We start from the raw sequence: 24448 nt of genomic DNA on the forward strand, positions 1-24448 counted from the left end.
TAAAGTCTTCCATACTCTTGTTGATCTTTCTACTTAGTTCTATTAATTATTGAAGGTAGGATATTAAAGTCTTCAATTATTAGCATTGAATTGATATTTCTCCTTAATTTCTATTACTTTTAACTTCATGTATTTTGGGGCTCTGTTGTTAGATGCATATATGTTTATAATGGTTATATCTTCCTGATGGATTGACCCTTTTATCATTACAAAGTATTCCTCTATATTCAGTAATTTTTTTTTTTTCTTTTAAAGTCTATTTTGTCTGATGTCAGCAATGCCACTTCAGCTCTGTTTTGGTTACTCTTTGCCTGGTATGTCATTTCTATCCTTTTATTTTCAACCTTTTTTATATTTAATATAAAGTGTGTCTCCTATAGACAGCATATAGCTGGAGCTTATTTTTCTTATCCACTCTGACAATCTCTGCCTTTTGATTGGATTGTTTAATCCATTCACATTAAAGGCTATTATTGATATAGCTGGATTTGTGTCTAGCATTTTGCTTTTTGTTTTCTACATGTCTCATGTCTTATTTCTCTCTTGACTCCTTCTGGGGCTCCCACCATGCATACGCTGCTCTATTAATTGTTGTTTCAAAGGTCTCTTAGGCCCTGTTCACTTTTCTTTAATCTTTTTTCTTTCTCTTCTTCAGATTTGATCATTTCAATTGTCCTAGCTTCATGTCTGCTGAATCTTTCTTTTGCCTGCTTAAATCTGCCTTTGAACCCCTCTAGTGAATTTTTCATTTCTCTTATTGTACTTTTCAGCTACAGAGTTTATTTCTGGTTTCTTTAAAGGTTTTTTACCTATTGATATTTCCATTTTGCTCATACTTAGTTTTCTTGACTTTCTCCATATCTTCCTTTCTAGTTCTTGAGCATCTTTAAGACAGTTGTAAAGTCTTTGTCTAGTAGGTTTGCTTTCTTGTCTTTCTCAGGGACAGTTCCGTAGGTCTCCTTTTTCCTTTGATTGGGCCATACTTGCCTATTTTTTGGCATGCTTTATGATTTTTTTGTTGAAAACTGGACGTTTGGATCTAATGATGCGGTAACCAGATTCTACCTCTTCCTCAGGGTTTACTGGTTTTTTCTGGGTTTGGGGTTTTTCTGGTTTTGTTTTTTGGTTTGTTTGTTTTTTATATTTTTATTGTTTTAGCTGTCTCCTAAGGATCTGCCAAGGATCAACATGAAGTGTAAACTTAAGATCATCTCAGGCCTTTCCTGAGCCTGAGCCTTTCCCTGGGTATGCATGGTGACTTTCTGCTTTCCTTGTATGTGCAGTTGCTTTTGAGTGCCCTAGTCTTTAATGCCTGGTTCCAAAGATGGGAGAAAAAAATGAAGTGGGGAGGAGAAGGCGCCAGCTTGCAGTAGTGGGGAGCATGCGCCGATGGCTGCCTACCTCTGTGTCTGTACCTTTGTGATCAGAAGGAGCAATCAGCAAACAGAACACAGACTTCTGATATTGGAGGAAAGGACCTGATTGCCCACCATGGCTCTCCCAAGCTGTGTGCAAGGTCTCCTGCAACTCCTCCACTGCCTGCATGGGCTGGAGGTGTGAGATGGGTAGTTGTCACTATGCTAAGAGCTGAAATTGACCAAAATTAACCACTGTTTACCATCCAAGCCTTCCCCTGGAAGTTACAAGCCTTTCATAGATTCCAGAGTTCCAATTACTTATATCAGATAGACTCTGCCAGTACTATTGTTGCTTTGGTTGGGAGACAGATTCTTGGTGCTTCCTACTCTGCCATCTTTCCAGAAACCTCTTTCTTCACTTTCATTTTTGAAAGATAGTTTTGTAACATTACGCAGTTACATAATTACATTCTTGGTTAACAGGTTTTTTCTTCAGCACTTTGTCATCCCACTGCCTCCTGGCCTTTATTTTTTCTAATGAGAATTTAGCTGTTAATTGTATTGGTGTTCCTTTGTATATAAATAGTCACTTTTCTCTTGCTGCTTTCTAATTTTTCTCTTTATCTTTGCTTTTGATCATTTTTACTATGATATGTGTGGGTGTGGATCTCTGTGTTTATCCTATTTGGTATTTGTTGAGCTTCCTGTGTGTGTAGATTAGTGTTTTTCCTCAAATTTGGGAGGTTTTCAGCCATTATTTCTTCAAATATTTTTTTCTGTTCCTCTCTCTGTCTCTTTCTCTCCCTCCCTTCCCCACTCCTTCCCTACCTCCTCAGCTTCTCTCTCTCCTCTTCTTCTTCTTCTGGGACTCCCATTAGGTATATATTGGTGTGTCTAATGGTATACTATGTTTCTCTGATGATTTATTCATTTTTCTTCATTCTTTTTTCTCATTATTCAGCTTGCATGATCTCTACTTACCTTCAAGTTCACTGAGTTTCTTCTGCCAGTTCAAACCACTATCAAGTTTCTCTAGTGAATTTTTCATTTTGGTTATTGTACTTTACAATTCCAGAATATCCATTTGGTTCCTTTTTATTTGTACCTCCTTATTGATATTTTCTTTTCGATGAGATATTGTCATTATATCTTCCGTTACTTCTTTAAGCATGGTTTCCATTGGTTCCTTGAACAGATTTGCAATGGCTGTTTTGAAGTCTTTTTCTGTTAATTCTGACGTCTGGGCTCTCTCACAGACAGTTTCTATTGCCTACTCTGTCTCCTGTGTATGAGTTATGTTTTCCGGTTTCTTTGCATGTCTCATAACATTTTGTTAAAAACTGGGCATTTTATATATTGTGGCATTTCTGAACACTGATTCCAGTTACTCTCCACCCCCACCTCCGGCTTGCTGTGATTGTTTTCTTCTTTATTTAATCACTTGGCTGGACTAATTTAGTGAGGTTTATTTTCCCTTCAGTGTGATGTCTCTGGTTTCATTCCTTCGAAGGTGCAGCCTTGGGCATGCACACAGTCACTTGGGGTGACGGGTTTTAACAGATCTTTCTTTCTTTTCTTACCTGCCTCTTTCCCTGGTTCTCTCTGGTAAGTTAGCTTGTTCTCTCTTGTACAATTAACTTGTTGCTCTTGTGGAGCTACCAGCCTCCTCTTAATTGCTAACCACCGGGTTCTCCATTGTTCTTGAGAGCGCCTTAGGCGTGAACGTCCCCTACACACTTGCAAATAAAATAATTTCCTTTGGGGAGAGCTTCAGAGTTCTCTGTCCTTATAGCCTGCTGCACCCCCGAGAAAAAAACTCAGACACCTTCTGGAGCTGGCAGTGGGGCCCACGGTCTGCTTCTCTAGCACTGATATGCCTGCATTATGAGCAGAGCTGTTTGTACTGTAGCCTCTGGTCCCCTTGACTTGCCTCTGCTGGCATAGAAACTTCACCCTTTGAGCATATTAGGGAGAAGGTGATCAGGGTCCCAGTTTTCTTGGCCTGCTGCACCTGAGGTAGAGCCTCCATCCTATAGTGGGAGCTGAGTGGAGGAAGGGAGTCCTGACCTCTTGGCTGCACTTGCCTGGAGTTTAGCCTTTGCAACACAAAGGTGGGGGGCCTGAGAAATATTGGCAGCCTCCCCTCCCTGGGAGATACATACTATAGCCCATGATTGGGAACTGGGAGGAGAAGAAACATATATGCCACACAGTCTTAACTTTCTTATGTGATTTAGATGTTCCTGAATGTTCATCTGCTGTATGCCCTTAGGACAACATGCACAGATTTTAAATGTTTTTCTTTTTTCTTTTTCACCACTTACGGTAGTTATGGTGTGGAGTTCAGAGCTTCTCATGCAGCCATTCCAGAAGTTGTTTACCTACTTATTGTTAATACTGTACAGTTTGTCTCACCAGTTTAAAACAATGACAGTTTATTCATATCCCTTATGACGTTTAAAAAATGAAACTTTTATAATCTCTAAACTCAAACTATGAATTTAGAAATGAATAAAAATTCTGAAGATTTTGAGAGTTAAAAAAAATATGTATCATTCAGAAAAATATCTCAGTAAAACCACATCCAAGGTAAAAAAAAAATGTATCCAGACATGGAATTGTAAGAGAATATTACTTCAAGCAAACTATTGTTATTTTAAGGCTAAACTTATAATTGCTTTTTTGCTTGTGTGTAAATCACTGTTTGCTTGGATATTTTTCTTTCACATCAAGGATTGCATTTAAATACACAACTATATAAAAGTGTCATGTCCAGAAACACCAGTTACCATCAGCCAAGAGCAATGTTCTTCACTCACTGCTTATCCAATTCACAGGGTCCCCAATATCAGGAAGAGTAATAACCCAACAAGCAAATCTGTTCTCTTTTTCCTTTAAATGTTATTCATAGTTGGCTATCTTTTTAAAATTCTGGAACACAGCTGGAGTTTTCTTTTATAGATCACATGGACTTTTAGATATATTATGTCACTTATGACTGCCTTTATAAAAGCCATAGGTTGTGGGTATGTGTATGTGTGCATAATTTTTTAAATAACTAAAGATGATCAGAGAATATTACTTCAATCTAAAAAAAAAAAAAGTATCAAGTGAAACTTTGAACTGCCTTCACCATTATGGTTATACTTCTAAGAAAGGGATTACACAAATTATAGTTAAAAGAAAAAATCTCCTCATGTATTTGAATTTCCAAGCAAAAATTTTTGCTAATAACTTTAGACACCAATATTTCTTTACTGTAATGACAGAATTATTTTTAGTACACATAACAGGTACACAACTAATAAACATTTAGATTTTACAAAATTTTGAAACTTCTTTAATTTGGAATTTGATAGTTCAAACTATGCAGTAGTTTAAAGCAAAGTTTATAGTTGCATTATAAACAAGTATTTTAAAAAGTGGCAACAAATTCTACTCTATTCCAGAAACCCATTTTAAAGAATCTAAACAGAATTGCTTAAATGTAAATGGCATACAGAGGACAGATGTCCAGTTGTCAGGAGTATTTCACAAAGGGATTCTGCAGGGTTTGGAGGTTAGGCAAGCGTTCAGTGATTTCTAGGTCCATTCTAATTCTGAAATTCTACAGTTTTCGTAGCAGTTCTATTAAGAAAGTTATTTCTTCTATTATTGCCAAATTATATCATTCATAGATGGAAACTTTAAGATGTCACTATCGGTGCTTAAAATAAATGTCATCTTTCATACTATGGTGAAACTCACAAGGGTCTCCTCCCCACTTGTTCCAGACTGAGACCTTGTCCTTGCTGTTTCAGACTAAGTTTCACTATGATTGAAGAGGACCTATTTTAGCCTAAATGTTCTCCTTCTCTTGGCAATGTCATAAACGATACAATAGACAAAATGAATTTTTAAAACATTTCAACAAATGTTCCTTTCAAATTCAGAAATAAGTGCCTGTACCTCAAACTCCCTGTGTTAAACATAATAAATGATTTAAATGCAAACAGTTGGTATACATGCTGCTTGCTCAGTTCTCTCCAAATAGGGATTTATGTCTCATGAAAAAAAAGTAGCTTCAGGTTAAATCATAATGCTAAGACACTAAGTAGTTATGATGATCACTTTTACAATTCAATGTTGGATTCTTGGTTCTGAGGACATGGACACACACACACACACAGATTTTTTTTTACGTAGATGACAATTTAGATTTAAGATATATACTTTGCAAAATATTTACCCACATATTCTCCAGGAATCGCTGGAGAGATGAAATGTAAAAACAAACTACTTACAGATTTTGTGGCTTCTAAAAACAGTAATGAGACTCACAAATAACTAGAAAAAAATCCTGATTCCTTAGAGTTAGTTCTAAGTGTTATCAGATGATATAATTTCAAGTAATCATAATTTTCTATTTTTGAAATACTGGTTCATAAAAGGTCGAATCTCCATGAATCAAAGTACTGGCATGGCAGTGAATTACACTGAAAATCAGGTCTACAAAAGACACTCTTGGACATCACCGCTGCGTATCTTTAATACAGCCGTCAAAGGTCTGTGCAGCACTTTGAAATATGAAATAATTACAGGTGGAGCAGTTACTCTAAATCTCAGTAGGTAATTCCTACAGCAGTACTTGTTTACTCAGAACGGTTTTCATTTCAAATATATGTAAACTTTCTCACAAAGTCAGAACACAACTCACAGTTTGAACAGAAACCTCAGTATTTGAGTCTCGGCATTAAGTAAAATAAACATTACCTATTAGGATGCTTTTGAATGCAAATCACTCCTTAAGGTAAATGGGATGTAATTTCTAACTTGTGGTAAAAGTGAAGAAATCATTTTTTATGTGAAGCCTTGCCAAAATCAATTAGTCAAGTGCAAGATTTCCACCTTATGGAACAAGTCAAACTCTACCCACACAACACATCTGGCAGAGATCTGGATGCAGGTACACCTACAGTTGAGGACTGGATGTCCCTTAGCTCGGGGCAGTGATAGAAAAAGGCAAGCCATGGATCAGCCCCCATTGGTCATTGGTCATTACCTCACTGATAACAATGCCTACTTTGCTTACTGGAGAGTGTATCTTCCAGTGGAGACACACTTCTAATTCTATAATGCCAGACAGTGGGGGGAAAAGAAGGGTCCACTTTTTAAAAATCCATCCTTTAAAGTCTTTTAACCATTTTGATTAGGTATGGAATGACTCATTTTCTGCTCTAAAGACAACCAATCTTTTTTTTTTTAAAGTATTGACTTGCCAATTTATCTTTGATAAGTGATTAAGAAAGATAAATGAATCTGCTGACTTTACAAATAAGAATATATATATATATATATATACTGAGAAGTTATTGCCCCATGCTTCTGATTTAAAATGTGACTAAGTTCTCTCAATAAACTGTTCATTTAAAATTTTAAACTTTAAACTTAAATCATCCTTACTGCACTGTTATCATTCTCTTTACTTTTTATTTTCATATCATTTCTATAAATACTCAAATTAAGAAACAAAAATCCCCAATCTTGAAACCAACTTACAATGAAGCTAGTTTATAATTTTAAAAATATTTTGTTAAAATGTAAAAACCCTGAAATTACAAACAAAACATTTACAGTTTTACAGTATATATCTAATTTATTCTTCTAAAAAATATTCTGAATTGTTTTTATACAAGTGACCAAGTGTAATTTTTTTCAAATGAAACTCCTCTACAGGCTAGAAGAGGGCAGGTGGTATTGCCCCATTGAACACCAACACAGATTTCACTCTTCATGCCGGGACTTCAACTATTTCAAAATAGTCATTTGGTAGAATCACATAACCCCTCTCGGAGATGTCGTCTTTCTCCTTCTGGAAGTGCACGACCTCTTCCAGCTTCTCCAGCTGCCGCTCCTGTCTTCTGCACCGCTGCTGTGCGTCCTGGAGCTGCTTTCTGAGCTTCTCTACTTGCTGTTCGAGCTGGTGAATCCTCTTCCTCTGGTGCATGGTGTCCTCCACAGTGCAGTTGTGGTCACAGAACACGGAGAGGTTATCAGGGGTCTGAAGAGGAGGCATGAGTAACCCGATAGCAGCATCGACCTGGGAAACGGGGGGTGTTGAAGGAGGTCGGGGAAGCTGTTCTTGGGGCTCCGGAAGATCTTCCTTCTAAAACAAAGATGCAGAGCACGTTTCAGTTTCATGACGAAACAGTTCACAGGAACTCATCTGTGGAATTTAAGAATACTAGACTCATTTCTGTCTCCTCGGTATAGAAACATTCTAAAATGAGAAAACAGTTCAAGTTTTAATTGTACTTTTCCTTCTGAAGTAGAAATGGGGTGCAAGAAACACAGAATGATTATTAAGATTTAATTAAATACTAAGCACTTAAAACTGAGGGGAAAAATACTTTGGAACTGAACTATCACTGACAAAGAAAAATCAAAACTTATCAACATGTAAGTAGGACTACAGAGTGATCTCAAAGTAAGTTATGAAGCTAGATTGAGTTTCTTAGCGTGAGGATATTTAACGTTAATAAACTGCACTTTGTATTTTTAAAAAGTATTTTACTTTTTAACAGTGGTTATTTACAAGTGATGGGTTCCAGGCAACATTTATTCTCTTAACACTACTCTGGATTTTCCAAATTTTCCACAGTGAACACATTAATTTTATAAACAGAAAACCACCCAATATTTTAAAACACTTATTACCTTGTCATGTGGTTCAGTACAAAGAAATATTGTGGGGACAGCATCCTCTTTCAGTAACTTGCTGTTGCACTCCCTCTTAAAGCAGTCCGGAGTAAAGTGTTCTGAGCAAATACTGCTGTACTTGGTGGGCTTCAAGTTTTTCCTTCTGACGGCTGCCTCCCATTTTTTACAAAGACTGGGTCGAGTAAGAGGAAACCTAAGAAGAGGACATAATTCAGTTTTCCAACATTATTCAAAAAAAAAAGGCACACCCAGACTTTCCTGCTTAGAAAAGAACTAGCTTACATTGGTGTTAACACACCAAGGAGGAATTTGATTAAAACACCAGCCCTGCGAATCTTTTTTTTTTTTTTTTGACAGTGTTTAGTTGTGTCCTTACTACCTTAGTTTGTTGAGAATGTATTTGTTTTGACATAGAAAACAGACTTGTGGTTGCCAAGGGTGGGAGAGGGGGAGGTATGGAGTGGGAGTTTGGGATTAGCAGATGCGAACTATTACATATAGAGAATGGATAAACAACAAGGTCCTACTGTATAGCACAGGGAACTATATTCAGTATCCTGAGATAAACCATAATGGAAAAGAATATGAAAAAGAATGTATACATATGCATAACTGAATCACTTTGCTGTACAGCAGAAACTAACACAACATTGTAAATCAACTAGACTTGAATCAAGTAAATTTTTTAAAAATGTACTTCTTTTAAAATCCTATCACTAAAGTGACCACCACTAATGTGGAATATAAGTCACCCCTCCCAGCATGGTATCTTCGTTCTTCTTAAAAAGCAATATTTCTTACAGGAATCTGATTGATCACATAGCAGTTATAAGAATGTCAGATACAATGACTTCCACAATCTAAACAGGACATGTTGATTAAGAATTTACATAATATAAAAATATTCTTATTAAAAGGTAGCCATGTGGATAGATGCACGCAGGTGACAGAGTTAAATGATGGGAGGCTGGGGTCGAGGTCCATGTGCAGCGATATTGTAAATAACCTTCACTAACAGATACAGCTATTCCACACACATCTAAATACACAAGGGTAAATCGTATAGGTCCACTATCTGTTTATCTCAGTTTTTAATGCTTAACTTTTATACTGAAGACACTAAAAGTTTCAGGTAAAAATACATGCTATAGAGTGAATTTGTATTAATTATTTTTTCACCAGTGATTTTCTGTGTATTGTAAAACAAAATTGCACATTTATAACTATGTACTGAGAAAAAGAAGCTTTTGGTTCGCTCAGAATCAGTCTGACAAATATGAATCAATCAAATTAGTCAAATCATAGTGAGAAAGAAATAAAGAATTCATTTCGAATTACCTCTTAATCAACTGAAATATGTCCATTAGACCCAGATAAAGGGAGCTAGGAAGAGCTTAAACTTATTGTGATTTTATTCTTCCAGGTCAAGGATTTAGTGAGCTGGGGGGATTGGAAAGAAGCCAAAAAAGGGTGTTTTGACTCTGTGTCCCACAGTTCCTCTTCCAAGCGAGGTACGCCTGAGCCTGACTCTGCTGGGGTCAGGACGCTCTAACCCACCGTCGGGGCAGTCCCTTTTCTTTGCCCAGCATAGCTGTTCCCACTGCCATCAGGGAGAAAGCGAGGAAAGGACTCCTAGAAGGTTCCTGCCGGGAGCGCCTCCAGAAGTACAAACGTGGTACAGTCACTGGTACCACTCAGCACTGAGGGCCCCCAGACCCAAGGACTACAATGCAGGTTCTTTCGGAGGTCAAGATCTTTCCCATTTACTTCCCAAATCTGTTCTTTTAGATAAGGGCTGAGAGGCAGGTTAGCCCTTCTTTCGATTAAATCAACTATTTAACAGCCAGCAGAAACTCAGTAGTTCTGATGTGTGAATGTCATCCTTAACGAGTCTGCAGTGCCAATGAAGGGTGTTCCCTATGTTTGGATTCCCTCTGCCATATCATTAGAAATGGGGAGGTGGGAACTGAATGCCTTTGATCACACCTCCATCTCCAGACGTACTCCTTCACTTTGGAAGTCCCTAGGGAACTTAATCTTATATAATTTCATTTAAAAAAGGATATATCCTTGCTCTGCTAACATGAATTCCTTGCTAGCATAGTGTAATTATATGGGCCAAATGGAAGACACATAAAGAAATAAACAGGATCGTAGAGGAAAAATGATATTGCTAAGTAAGAGGATGAGGTGCGTTGGGCGATGTGGTTAATGTCACGTGTGTGTGGGATGGGTCCCTGGATACTGGATGCTAACCAGGTCAGGCCCACTCGTAGCTAAATTTAATTGTCTCCCAGAAGAATGGTTTGCACGGTGGCACTTGCAATTGCTGGGGCGTGATTGTCCCACCAGGACTAAGACCCTGTGGTTGCCTGGGCTTAGGTGGCTACCGTAGTGAGCAAGCTAAAACAAGCTAGTTCCTCAAACCTGACCCATTGGCCCTGCAAAACAGAAACTGTGTCAAGTGCAGGAGCAGCAATGGGGTTCTTCAGAGCAGCTCAAAACCACTGATGGAAAACGTCTTCATCTTGGCTGGTGCGAGCACATGCTCAGATACTGTGGCAGGACCTTGGGGGAATGTTTTCAACATTCAGGGTTCTTTGGATCTGCTCCCTTCCATCCTAAGTGGTTCGATGTGTGTCTGTGTGTGTTTGCATTTTCACACCTCCTTTCCTTGTTGGCATTGGCCTTGGTCTTGGGAAGCAGTAGAAAGTAATGTCACACACTCTGAGTTAAAACCCCAGTGCTGACGCTTACCACCCAGGTGAACTTGGAAAATTACTTAACCTCTCTGAGCTCAGCTCCCTGAAATGAGAAACATAGATAATAACAGTGCACATCTCAGCGGAGGACCAGATGAGATAAGGTAAAGCCTTCAACACATTTCTTGGCAAGCGTGGAGCACTCGAGAAACTTAAGTTCCTAATGTTATGGGTAGTGATGTTAGTAACAGCAGAACAGCTGTGGAAAAAGTGAGCAAGAGAAAATGCCCCGGGCCCTGGTTTCAACTGACGGAGCACCATGGGGGGTTTTTTCTTCCTCCTAATTAGTTCCTGCATCCTGTCCGTACCCTGCCTGTAACCTGGTCCTGCCGTTCACTGGTTAAGTGACTTAGAGAAGCGTGTTGCTCAGGATGGGTCCTGAGCTAACCCATCTCTTGGCGGACGCATAGAAGTTTATTTTTCACTCAGGCAAGCTTGGCTGTAGGTCCAAGGAAGCTGTCCTCCCTGCCGTGGCCAAGGTCACCAGGACCTTCCCATTTCACGCCTCCCAAGGAGGAGTCTCCCCAGTCGCCCGGGCGGAGGGGGCGGGTGGCGCCAGAGCCACCCCGTCTTCTGTGCGTCCAGACAGCGCTGCTCCTGGCGGCCCCCAGGCCAGGTCTGGTCCGGTAGCCTCTCCTGTGCCTCACTTTCCTTATCTACGAAATGGAAAGACTGCCTCCCAGGGCTGTGAGGATTAACAGTAGGTACAGAGGATGCATAGTACCTTTGTCAGGGTCCTGGCAGGAAGCAGCTGGCACACTGACAAGAATTTATTGTTCCCAGAGACAGTGAGTGATGCCACTTGGTACAGCGTGTGAGCAGGTGTTCGAAGTCCGACTCCTTCGAAGCAGGTCAAGCCCAACTCTAGAGCAGACAACAAGGGAGCCCCCTGGGCATGTAACACGGCGGATCTGGGGGTGGAGGCACAGCACATTGCCAGCACAGCACATAATAAACCTTCGTCAAATCTAAAACGCTCAGCCTGCATCCCCATTCAACTGGGCTTGTAGAGTGTTGCCGGCTCCCTGCTACCCCCAAACATGGGTCTGGCTTATTCTCTGGTCTTTCTCTCCCCCTTCACTAAAGCATCTAGAAGAAAGGGTTGTGACTGCAGACCCCAGGTTGTAGCACAAATCCAGAGAAACATATAACACAGGACCACCCACGTGTGTCCTTGGATGCACTGTGGCCACTGTTCCCCTCGGTGTGGACGGAGCTGCTGTATCTCCACCTGGACACGCTTGGCTCCCTGAGGCTCCGCTGAGAAGGATGCGGGGTAACTAGGACCCCGAGGATCCCCTCCCCACGGCTCAAGCACCCCCCCTCCCTCCTGGACTCTCGCAATGGCTCCCGGTGGGCCTCCCCGCTCTGTGCCAACCCCATCCAGACAGCCTTGCTCCCATTTTAAAAAACATTCACTACATTTGGGATGTCACAAAAGCAGAAGGGCTGGTAAAACACTTCGTGGGCTGGTAAATATTTTTCATCTATTTGCATGGTTGACTGATACTATTTACTAAATTTGTTTTTAATGTGATTAGCATCCTTTATGACTCACTCAGCAAAAGCTCTTTTTTCCTCTGAATCCATAACTAATAGCTAATTTCCAAATGTTAATCATTATTTCTGAATTATTTCCAACTTGAAACTGTGAATATAAGGCCATGACCGAATAATGTCTTGAATATCACTGAATAAAATAATTCTATAACCAAAAAAAAAAAAAAAATCGCTGCTGCCTCTTTCACAGAGAACTGAGTCCAAACCTCAGCCTGTTACCCGACGCTACTCTCTCTCTCTCCCCTCCTACCACACCCTCCATCCAAGGCCAACTCTAACCACACCCAAGTAGTCAGTTTCCTACTGTTCCCCTCCTCCCAGCTTGGGTCCTGATGGAAAGCCTCTCCCACAGCTACGGCCCTACGCTCCTCTGACTGCCAAGTCCGTGCCAACATGCTCCATCCTCCCAGGAGGAAAAAAGTCCCTTTTTATCTTCCATGGTCTTGTGTAACTGTTGTCTGCCTGATGCTGGTGATTTATGTATGTTTGTCTCCTTTACCAGATTACAAGCATCACCAAAATCATCTTCATTTCTGTATCCTTCTCATGATGCTTGGCATGGTGTTTCACATGCATAGGTGCTCAATAAGTAAATCCATTCTGAGTCTTTTTCAAGAGCAATTCCCGTAAGAGCTGGGGAAGGAGAAGTCTCCATTGGCAGCCCTTAATTTATTTTATTTTATTTTTTAAATTGAAGTATAGTTGATTTACAATGTTGTGTTAGTTTCAGGTGTACAGCAAAGTGATTCGGTTACACACACACACACACACACACACACACACACACACATATATATATATATATATATATTCTTTATCAGAGTCTTTTCCATTATGGTTTATTACAGGTTATTGAATATAGTTCCCTGTGCTATACAGTAGGACCTTGCTTATTTTATATATAGTAGTTTGTATCTGCTAATACCAATCTCCTAATTTATCCCTCACCTCCTTCTCCTTTGGTAACTATAAGTTTGATTTCTATATCTGTGGGTCTGTTTCTGTTTTATAAATAAGTTCATTTGTATCATATTTTAGATTCCACATATAAGTGATATCATATGACATTTGTCTTTCTCTGACTGACTTCACTTACTATGATCATCTCTAGGTCCCTTGAAGTTGCTGCAAATGACATTATTTCATTCTTTTTTATGGCTGAGTAATATTCTATTGTATACATGTACCACATCTTCCTTATCCATTCCTCTGTCGAAGGACACTTAGGTTGCTTCCATGTCTGGGCTATTGTGAATAGTGCAGCTCTTAATTTAGATACATCTCTCTTTGTTAAAAAAAAAAAAAAAAAAACCTCCCCAAACCCAAACCTCTACCAGTGGAGGGATATGGAGCGCAGGACACATACCTGGCGTTACCTGGCATGCCCCGCCCCATGAGAACCATTCAAAGCACTGCTTTGGTTGCACTAGAGTCAGGGTTCTGGGAGGGGCCCAAAGGCAACAGAGCTGGCATCTCGTGTGGCTTGTGACCTTCCGCTTCAAGATCACTTCGTCTCGCGAGAAGACGAAGGTCTGGCTGTCCTTAAGGTGCCGGTCGAGATGGACTCAGAGATTCTCGTTAGGACATTTGCACACACAGGACTCCCTGCAGAAGAGCACGCACTGCCAAGACCCCTGCTTCCCTCCTGCAAGCCTTCTAGCCCACGGTCTATTTGCAGACAAGTCTTCACCTTTATCACTGAGCTGCCAGCGAGGGTAGGCTTCCCTCCCATACGGTCTGGAAAATGGGGTCAGCCTCCCTTCCCGGGATGGCTCAGACCCTCAGCCCCCCACTGCTCTGCTCTCTCCCTGGGAAGTTGCTGGTCACTTCCTGTCCCCTGATCTGGCCCTGCCGCTGGCCCAGGACGTGAGGAGGGCTCCCCTCCCCCAGTACCCGGGCCTCTGCAGCAGCTCAGAAGTCACATCCTGTGTTTGTGTTGTGTATTCCAGCCCCGAGGTCCCAAGCCCTGGGCACACAGCTCCTCGTTCCTGTTCCCTCCCTTTGCTCACCGTGTCCTGGCAAGGTTGTGACCAGTCTCACGAAAAGGAAAGGAGGAAAAAGCCTCCACACTGGCTTGGTGGTCTTGGGATGAAATGGATGCAGAAGACAGCTTGACTGTCAAACTGGAAACTTTTATTTTCCTTTTCCTCTTCTTTTTATCTTTCCTATCACGTCTTCTGTCCACTTCCCACTGCCTTCTTTCAAACAGGAAAGACACTGATTAGCTGCTGGATTTTTTTTTTGTTAAAACAACTATTGTTTTAGATTTCTTGTTGTTCACTGAATGTTATTGTTTTTACTGCCAAATGAGCTTCGGTGGTTGATGTAGGGGGTCTCTTGGGAACTTAACTTTTTCAAGTTGAAGTGGAAAAGCTTTTTTGTTTGAATTGGCTTTTACTGGGTGCTTCAAGATTTGCTCTTAGCTCTTTGATGGGGGACTGAATAGCACTAGGTTTCCTTTGAGGTCCCAGTAAATAAAGGATCCCATGTCCTCCTGGGCACTTTATCGGGATTTTGCTGTGTGTGCTCTCTAACAGCCAGATGCAGATTCCAGGAAAATGACATATAAGTGAATATAAATAATCTAATATTTTTAGAATTTGCTTTGGCCATACTCCTGGTCTCATTCTACTTCTTGTAGCAGATGGCTTTAAAAAGCATTAGCTATGCATATATTAAATATAATATATATATACCAATATTAAATATTATATTGGTGTATAAATGTAATATATTACTATTTATATGAATGTATAACAATTATGTATTATATTACTATGTATTTTTGCATAGCATATATTGTACACAAACTATATGACTAATGCAATGTATTTATATGTTTAATATGTTCACAGTATTAATATATCATGTAATATTGATTATAAAACAATTATATCATAATATAGAAATATATCATTATTATCTGATATAATACATTATATTTAATGTATTCTATATAACACAATACATAATGTATCATTATAAGACAAGTGTATTATATAAATATACTTATATAAAAGTATATATATTTTAATTATACACTACACATACAAGTATGTATAACTATTTATAATTTTATTTACGTAGGAATCTGTTCATAACAATTGATGTAAAAATATGCAATATTTTAAATCAAATGGGCCATAATCTCACTACCTACACATAACTACTTTTAAAATCTTCAACCCTGTCTAAATCATGCTTACATATCTCTCAACCTGTTTTTCTACACATGCACATATACACACATTTATACACAATATATATGTATACTACCACTTTTCAGTTCAATGTATATACATATATAATTATATTCCTGTGTATGTAGACAAATATAAATCAAAGGTATGTATTTCACATATTTATATAAATATATCATATAAATAATGTATGTGTGTATAAATACATGATTATATATATACATACACAGAAATATACTTATTTAAACAAAAGAGACCTAAATAAACATAGTTCTCGAAGAATAAAACTAGTTATGTCTCACCGTTTCAAGAACAGTTTATAGTTTTCTACTGTATGTGCTTCTATAATTGTTATGAACAATTCCCATTTGTTGAATGTTAAGTTGTTTTAATTTTTGCCATTATTAATGAGGCTCTGAAGAATATGGTGGGCAAGATTACTTGAATAACTCTCCTAAAAGAAAAGAGTTCGGTATGCTAGGTTAAATGTAAACAACTTATTTTTAAGTGCATGTCTGATTTTTGAAGTGTGCCATAGAAATTTCCAGGACCCCTGAAAGAAGGGGGGTACATGTGTGAGAGTTATAGCTATATTAAGAGTGGACTGAAGATCTTGATAGCTTAGAACAGAAGCTGGCAATCCTGTTTTTATGGAGCGAAATAGCAAATATTTTAGGCTTTGTGGACCAAAGAGGCAAAATTGAGGATATTATTTAGGTACTTAAGTAACCATTTAAAATATTACCAGTTAAAATGTGAACATTATTCATAGCTCATAGGCCATAAAAAATAGGCAGCTGTCTGGATTTGGAATACAGGCCATAGTTTAATGACACACCTGACCTGACAGAGACTTGTTAAAATGGCCATGACCACATGGGAGGCAGGAGATAAGACTCCATCCCTCCTAGATGGGAAGTTAGAACTAAACCTATCTATCCCTAGGTTCACCTTTAATGAAAGGGTGTGCCAGTAAAAAAAATACCTGCTGGCAAAGGGAGACTAAGACCAAATTCTCTTGACCTCTGCTCTGGGTAGGAAACAGGTAGGAAATCTTGAGAATTCTGAACCCCAGATCTGTGTTCACAGTGTTTGGGTTGCAAATTTATTTGCGGTCTTGCAAACAGAAGGGAAGAAATTACCTTAAAATGCTCCCAGACGGGTGGTATTCCAAACACAGAACTAAACACTCTCTGGAGAGGTAGACCTTCAACCCAGGCCTATAGCGTTCCCACAGATAAAGTTTAGCTAAACATGAGCTCATGATCTAAATTTACACAATAATGAAGAAATCAGCTACAATGGGAGAGAATCAGCAAAAACAATCAATACCAGAATTAGATTCCCAAGGCCATCCATTGAACGTTGGAATTATCAGGTGCAAGGCAGAAAATAGACATAAAACTAGAACTGAAACAAGGAACAGGATGTTTTAAAAGAGTGGGTAGGCTCTTTAAAAAATTTCTAAAGTACATGTCATTGATAAAGCTAAAAACTCAAAGCTTGTGTAAAACAGCAGATTAATCATGGACAAGAGTGAAATTATGCTGTTTTTAAAAATATGGCAAATCAGATTTTCTGCCTAATTATATAAGTAGATTTATCTTAAAAAAATACACATATTTTAAAGACTTATTGGCTGGAAAATAACTAAAGGATATTTCAGAGGGCTTCTCTCCAAAGAAAAGTGAGAAGTAGCAAAACACAGAAAGTCGAGGGGAAAAAATGTCAATATATACATTGCTATAGGGTGCACTAAGGCTTAGGCCAGCAACAATGTGGAGGTGCTGACCCTTAGATACTTACAACTAAGCTGGCATCTTCAAAAACTGCAACTATTTATAACTAAAAAGATTTATTAAAATTAATAACCAAGTGTTTTAATTGACATCAGAAAAGCAGAACAATAAACCCTGAGAACATAGAAAAAATAGATAATAAAGATATGAGCAGAACTTAATAAAACAGAAAAAAGTATAAAATTGAGGTGATTTAGTAAGTCAAAAGAATACTCTTTGAAAAGATTTTAAAAACACACTTCGATTAAGCAAAGCAAAAACGTTAGTAAATAATGCACAGAAAGAATCAGGACAATGTTATAGCAGAGAGTACAAACAGAGAATATACGAAATGCCAGTAAATTTGAACATTTATGTAAAGTGGACAATTTCCTAGCTCCTAAAGTTTACCAAAACTGACACAAGAGGAAATATATAGCTGGAGTTCTTTCACCAGTAAAGGAATTAAGTCAATAGTTTACAATCTTTCACCAAGAAAATACCAGACCCACCCAGAACGTTTGGGTGGGGAATTCGATCAAACTTCTATTAAACAGATAACATCAGTATTAATAAAGAAAAACTTCTAGAGAGTAGCAAAAGAAAAATGCTCCTTTATTCATCTTAGGAAGTCTATATAATCTTAATACTGAAAATAGATTAGGACTGTAAGGAAAAACAAATTTACAGGTCAAATTTACTTGTAAATATAAAAGCAAACATTTTAAGCTATGATATTAGCTACCCAGGTTCACTAGAGTAAGAAAAAGCATGAGCAAGTTAGGTCATCCAATGAATGAAAAGGTAGCTTAATGTCAAGAATACATATCAATAGATTGAAATCACATTTTATTTCTTTCATCTGTCTCTTTAAAAAATTGATAAGTACTTATATTGATCTCTCTTGTACTAGGCACTGTCCTAAGTCATTTACATATTTACTCCTTTAAACCTTCTATTATCCCTGGGGAAAGGTTCTATTTTGCTTCCATTTCTTAGCTAAGACTCTAACCCCCAGGAAAGTAAAGCAACATTTGCAAGTTTTGTGGATGGTCAGTGATGGGACAAGTACAGGAACATCCAAAGTCTGTGCTTGGAAACAGTGCCCCATGCTGACACTCACATTACAGATGAAAGGAAAGGAACCATGCACTTACCATACAGATGAAATCTCACATTACAGGTTAAAGGAAAGGAACCATGCACTTACATTATAGGTTAATACCCACATAACAGGTTAAAGGAAAAAGAAACATGTGCTTCTCTCAAAAGTTGTAAAGAGAGCATATCTATTTCTAAATATATTTCCCAATTTCTTTTGATTGTTTTCTGACCTTTGTAGTGCATTTTGCCATGAGGAAAATTTTAATTCTTATATAATTAAATGTATCCTTTTCTCTTTGTATCTTAGAAAGGTGTTCCTCATGAATAATTTATTTCAAGTCTCCCAGGTTTCTGATACCTTTACAGTTTCATGATGTTTTTACTTTTAACTAGTTGCTCTATCTAGAATTTATTAATGATAGCCATATTTTCCCACTTTTGTTGAATAAGTTTGGCTACTGATCCAAAATGTCAATTTTATTTTAATCTCAAATCCCTTACGGTAACTCTTGCATCTAATTTTAAGATGCTTCCTATTCCACTGGTTGTTTTGTCTATCTGAAACAAAATGCTACCCTAACTATAATGTAATTCTAATATAATAAATGTAATTAGTAAACATAATACCATATATAATAAATAGCATAATATAAAATAACCAAATATAATTTACCATATAACAAGGTCAAAAGAGAACAAAACTATACAATCAGTTGAAATATCCCCCAAAGACATTTTATAAAATTCAATATTCATTTCTAATTCAAAAGAAATAGTAAAATAGGGGTTGATGAATGCTTCCACGTAAGAATAAATTATATATCTAAAAGAGAAAGAGATAAATGATAACCTTTAGTAACACTGGCAATAAATACAGGACAAGATGAAGATGCCTGATATAATGTTAAAGAAAAACTATTATGTAACATTGTCTTTGCAGCACTGATGAGTTCAGTGAAAAGAGAGTCTCACAGAAAAGAGTATCTCGTTCTTCTTAATGTCTGTACACTTGTCCATTGCATGAACAGAACAGCTTATTTAACCAATATGTTACTGATCTGCATCTGGATTTCTAGGTTTTCATGGAATTTTATTAGGCACAATTGTGACAAACTCTAGGACTTCCTCTTATGTTTATATCTTTTGAAAGAAACAATATCTCCACAGATGATTTATCTGGGCTGGCTGCTAGCCGACTATGGCTACTTCTCAGTTCTTCCCTTTACATTCCTAGTCAATATGAAAACGGAAGGCAAGAAGGTCTTCTGTTTAGAGACTGTAAAGATAGGTGTTGGTGATAAAGTCTTGGTGGTAAAGGCTAAACATATCAACCCAGAACAAGTGTTTTTCCAGCTGTAACTATGTGTGATTCCCTTGGCTTGATGCTGTAGAGGATGTACAACAGGACTGTAGGATCTGCCCTCAAAGTGCTTCCAGTAAGATGAGCTAAGTCAAGTATGGTGGCATAGCTAATTCAAGACAAAATATAATGGCTCCTTTTCTCTCATAGCAAAACTTTGTGGAGAGAATGTACAAGTCCCTGTAGGCTCTTAATTAAAGGAACACAATAAATCTTGTATTGGAAGGTGATTATTCTGGTCTCTTTGTAGAGGTGAATTGGAAATTGTCTAGAAGAAGGAAAATTAGCTTAACCAAAGTTAAACTCAGAAATAATTGAGCATTAATTAAACATCTGTGGCCTATGTTTCTCTTTGATCAAAATTTCTGCCAATTTATACACCTCTTTGATACCCGATTAATCATTGTCAAAGATGCAATTAACAATGATTATTACTGTGTATTAGGTTTTGCTTGGGCCCTGAAGAAACCATCTTAAATTACGAGTTATGATTGTCACTTGATTTTCTCACGAAGAACAATCAGAACTCCTGGTCTGAAGTGGCTTGGAATGTGAAACTAATGAGTCTCTTAGATATTATTAGAGGACCCTACAGAGCCCATTGGTGAAAGTTTGGAAAACACTGGGCTTCTTAAAATTAATTCTTGTAGTGTGTTACGAAAGATGACTGAACCAAAAGGATAACGGTGTTTCTGGTTCTGTTGTTAGCGTTCTCCATGGAAACATCGCGGAAGCTTCTGGACTCAATTTCCTTCCCCATGTGTGAATGTCACTGAAAATATCCAACTCCATTCTATCCCCATAGAACTTCAGAAACTAAGCAAAATGAAGACTCAAAATTCATTTCAAATAATGAAATGAAAATATAATGTAGAATGGAACTGGGAAAATACCTGGTTTAAATTCTGTAAAGTACTAACTATACAACTCTGGAAAAGTTGCTTAATCTTGTTTAGTCTGATTTCATGCGGATCTCACAGGATGTTATGATGATTAATTTAATACCTTTGTATAACGTACAGTGTTATGTAATTTCTTCTTGTTGTTCTTGAGTCAATTCATATCTTTAAGCAACTCACTTTAAAAAATAGTTACTTACTTGCTTAAATTACTCTTACCTTCTATTATCAGCTGAATTGTGTCCTGCTCAAGTTAATATGTGGAAGTCTTAACCCCCAATACCTCGTAATATGACTGTATTTGGAGATAAGGCCCTTAAATAGGTAACTGAGGTCAAATGGGTGGGCTCTAGCCCAATATGACTGGGGTCCTTATAAAAAGAAAATATTAGGACACAGACATGCACAGAGAGAACAAAGTGATTATTAGTAACCACGATCATGTCCTGAATGCATGGAACATGTCACCATTTGCCAACCACCCTGTCAAGTCAGCAGAAACTACAGAAATTGAGAGCTCTCTGCAGAAATTCACACACCCGTGCACCAGGTAACAGACCACAGGCAGACGTTCACTCAGCCTTTCACGTGTCCCTCACGGAGGGCACGCTCTCTCCTGGGCAGGGCGAGCACAGACACTTATGGGGAGTTTTACTACTTTTAAAATACGTTGAGTCTGGAGCCTGTGCTCTGCAACAAGAGAGGCCCCGACGGTGAGAGGCCCGCGCACCGCGATTAAGAGTGGCCCCCCCACTTGCCACAACAAGAGAAAGCCCTCACACAGAGACGAAGACCCAACACAGCCAAAAATTAATTAATTAATTAATTAAAAATTAAATTATATAAAATTAATTAAATATAAATATATAAAAATATATATATAAATATAAATAAATTTATATATAAATATGTAACATTAAATTAAATTTTTAAAAATTAATTAATAAAAAAATTAACCACCGCAATTAAATTTTTTTTTTTTTTTTCTGGGTGAAGTAGAAAAGAATAGCTTTATTGCTCTGCCAGGCAAAGGGGCACACAGCGGGCTCGTGCCCCTCAAAACTGTGTGTCCCTAAACCGGGAGGATTTGGTGAAGAGTGTTATAGCAATGGGTCAAGGGCGGGTTACTGATAAAGATTATGGTGTGTGCAGGGCGTGCACTCCTTTAATCTGGCCTCAGGTGGTCTTCTCCTAATAAACTTCTCTTGGTTCCTTTAATCTGGTCCCAGGTGGTCTCCTGATGAGCTCTCGAGATTATCAAACTGTGGTCTTCTTGGAATGAAAAATGCTAACATCTTCCATTTGTTGGGGGTTTTAGTTCGGTGATCAGAGAAAAATCACAACGCTGAAGTGCCTCTTTAAAACCATCAGGATGGCAAAAGTTTCTAGAAAGCGCTGATGAGACTTCAACTTGGCTCCAACTATGCACAACATCCACCTGGCAGAGTCCCGGGGCCATCCAGGCGCCGCGAGCGCGGAGCTGGCAGGTCCCGGGCGGACCCCGAGGGCGCGCCGCTCCCCTGGGTGGGGGTTGGCAGGCAGGAACGCGCCCTCTGGGCACGGCTGCGGCTCGGGCGCCGGATGTGGAGCCCCAGCACGATGCCCCCTCGGCGCCCGGGGCTCGGCGCGTGGACCACGGCCCGGCACACCACAGTCCAACGAGGCCCCCGGGGCTTTGCTTTCGAGAACCCGATCGGAGTAGACATTTCGAAGCGGACCCGCCGCGCGGTCCATTGCACCCCGCGGACCCTGCTGGGAGGACAGGGCCTCGGAGGAGAGGATCAGAGAAAGCGGGGGAGGGGTGGTGTTTACTGGGGTCCCCGGGAGCTCCTGGGCGCGGGGAGAGGGCCGCCCGGACAGGCGCCGGGGAGCAAGCGCCCCCGGTCCGGACAGACCGCGCGTCCGGGCGCAGAGCCGGGCCTGCGTTCGGGGAAAGTTGCACTCCTCCTCCAGCGACCGTACCCGCGCCCCCGGGACACCCGACACCCGGGCTCCGCGTGCGCGGCGCCCGCCGCCCCTAGCAAGTTTCTCCAAGCGCCCCTACGGGGGTCCCCGGCCGTGGAGGGGCCGGTTCCGCGCCGCTCCTGCAGGCACACAAAAGAGCGGGGCGGCTGCGGGGTTTGCGGGTGGCCCCCGGGCACCCGCCCGGACGTAAACAAACCCCGGGGTCCGCGCTGGGCGCCCCACGCCTGGCGGGGGAGCGGCGGCGCGGTCCCCGCCCGCTGACAGCCGGAGGCCGCGGCCGGGGCCCGGGCCGGCCGGGGAGCGCGGACGCCCGCCCGGCCACCCGCCCGCCTGGCCGGAGCCGGGCCGCGCCGCCGCCGCCGCCGGTGGCCGCTCTGACCCTCCCCCGAGCCGGCGGCACCACAGCGCCACCAGCCCCGGCTCCGCCGCGCCGGTGGAAGTGGCGGCGGCGGCTCCTCCTGGAGAGGCAGGCGCTTCACCCCCACAGCAACTCCCCACAAACTTTCCCCGGGAATACGGCGGGCCGGAGGCGCGGGGCGCGCGGCCGGGCGCCGCCGCTGGGCCGCAGCCCCCTCCCGGCGCATCGTCCGCCGCCTCCGCCCGCCGCCCGCTCCCCCGCAATTAAATATTAAAAAAAAAAAATGCGTTGATACAACCATGTCTCACTTTCGCTTGGATCAGTCAGCAAACGCTTTTTGGAAACCCCAAATTCTCCCCACCTCCTACCTTTCCGGCTGCCCTGCTCCTCAGGCCGGGTCCCCATGGGAGGCGGGGCTGCGAGAGGACGCACGGCGAGTGCACTGACGTCCTCGAGCCCCGCCCCCACGGGGCCGCCTGCCGGTTGGAACGGCAGCCCCCCGGCGCGGAGGGCGACGAGGCCGGCGCCGAGGTGAGCGCTGCACGGAGGGGCCTGCCTAACTGGGGCCCGTGGCCCTGCGTCTTTCGGCTGCGACGCGGGTCCTGCGCACGCTGCGGGGCCGCAGCCGCCGGGCGGTGGGCGCCCGAGGGGCCGGGAGGCGAGCCGGGGCCCCCAGGCGGGTGTGGGCATCGTGTCCACAGCCAGCGTCCCCGAGGCCGCGCTCGGGCCGTGATGACTCGGTGAAGCTGCACTGCGACAGCGCGGCCGACTACTTACCGCGCTGTGAGGACCTGTGCGCGCTGCAAGACTCGGTGCCTCTGCCCGCCTAAATAAACTAATTTAGTTTATTTCTCTTATCTTTTCTTAAGGGGGAGAAGTGGGATAGTGTGAAGGCACAGAGCTGAAGTCTGCATTTTTTTTTTTTTTCATTTTACCTTCATTTATTTCTTCCTTTATACAGCTCTGAGTTTCTGATTTATATCCTTTTTTTTCTTGCTAAAGAACTTCTTTTAATTCTTGCAAGGCAGGTCTACTGGCAACAAATTTCCTTAGTTTTTTTTTGTCTGAGAAAGTTTTTATTTCTCCTTCATGTTTAACAGATAATTGCACTGAATACAGAATTCTAGTTTGCTGGGGTTATTTCTTGCAACACTTTAAACACTTCACTCTCTTCTTGCTTGCATGGTTTCTAACAAGAGATTTGCTTCAGTTCATATCATTGTTACTCTATAGGCAAGCTGCTTCCTAATATCTTCTGGTTCCTTTTAAGATATTCTTTGTCTTTGGTTTTCTGCTGTTTGAGTATGATGTGCCCAGGTGTCTAATTTTTGGTATTTATCCTGCTTCCTGTTCCCTGAGATTCCTGTATCTGTGGATTCCACCCATTATTCAAATAGACTTCTGC

General features: G+C 40.7%; 2 protein-coding genes and 1 long non-coding RNA gene across 4 annotated transcripts in view; 1 reads left to right on the forward strand and 2 right to left on the reverse strand.

Annotated features, from left to right (window-relative positions):
• The window catches only part of LOC309621327, a 270404-nt gene that overhangs the window by 189370 nt on the left and 56586 nt on the right, over positions 1-24448 (forward strand). The gene's annotated exons all lie outside the window — the stretch shown is intronic.
• Positions 5248-24429, reverse strand: LOC309621332 (uncharacterized protein; the record flags this gene model as incomplete). Its single annotated transcript, XM_082408868.1, has 3 exons — positions 5248-7503; positions 23412-23812; positions 24426-24429. The coding sequence occupies 3 exons, from the start codon at positions 24427-24429 to the stop codon at positions 7129-7131; spliced, it is 780 nt and encodes a 259-aa protein (XP_082264994.1). The 3' UTR covers positions 5248-7128.
• On the reverse strand, positions 14466-23337 carry LOC309621321 (uncharacterized protein). 2 transcript variants are annotated; one of them, XM_082408862.1, is made up of 2 exons: positions 20940-23337; positions 14466-14574 (listed from the first exon to the last, which is right to left on the reverse strand). In XM_082408862.1, exon 1 carries the CDS (start codon positions 23267-23269, stop codon positions 22529-22531), a length of 741 nt encoding a protein of 246 aa, XP_082264988.1. In that variant the 5' UTR covers positions 23270-23337; the 3' UTR covers positions 14466-14574; positions 20940-22528. The 2 variants fall into 2 exon arrangements, with proteins under 2 accessions (XP_082264988.1, XP_082264987.1); XM_082408861.1 differs by lacking the exon at positions 14466-14574 and adding an exon at positions 15393-20089.

Source organism: Balaenoptera borealis, assembly GCF_965194805.1.
Source record: "Balaenoptera borealis genome assembly, contig: HAP1_SCAFFOLD_283, whole genome shotgun sequence".
In the NCBI taxonomy this organism is placed as follows: domain Eukaryota; kingdom Metazoa; phylum Chordata; class Mammalia; order Artiodactyla; family Balaenopteridae; genus Balaenoptera; species Balaenoptera borealis.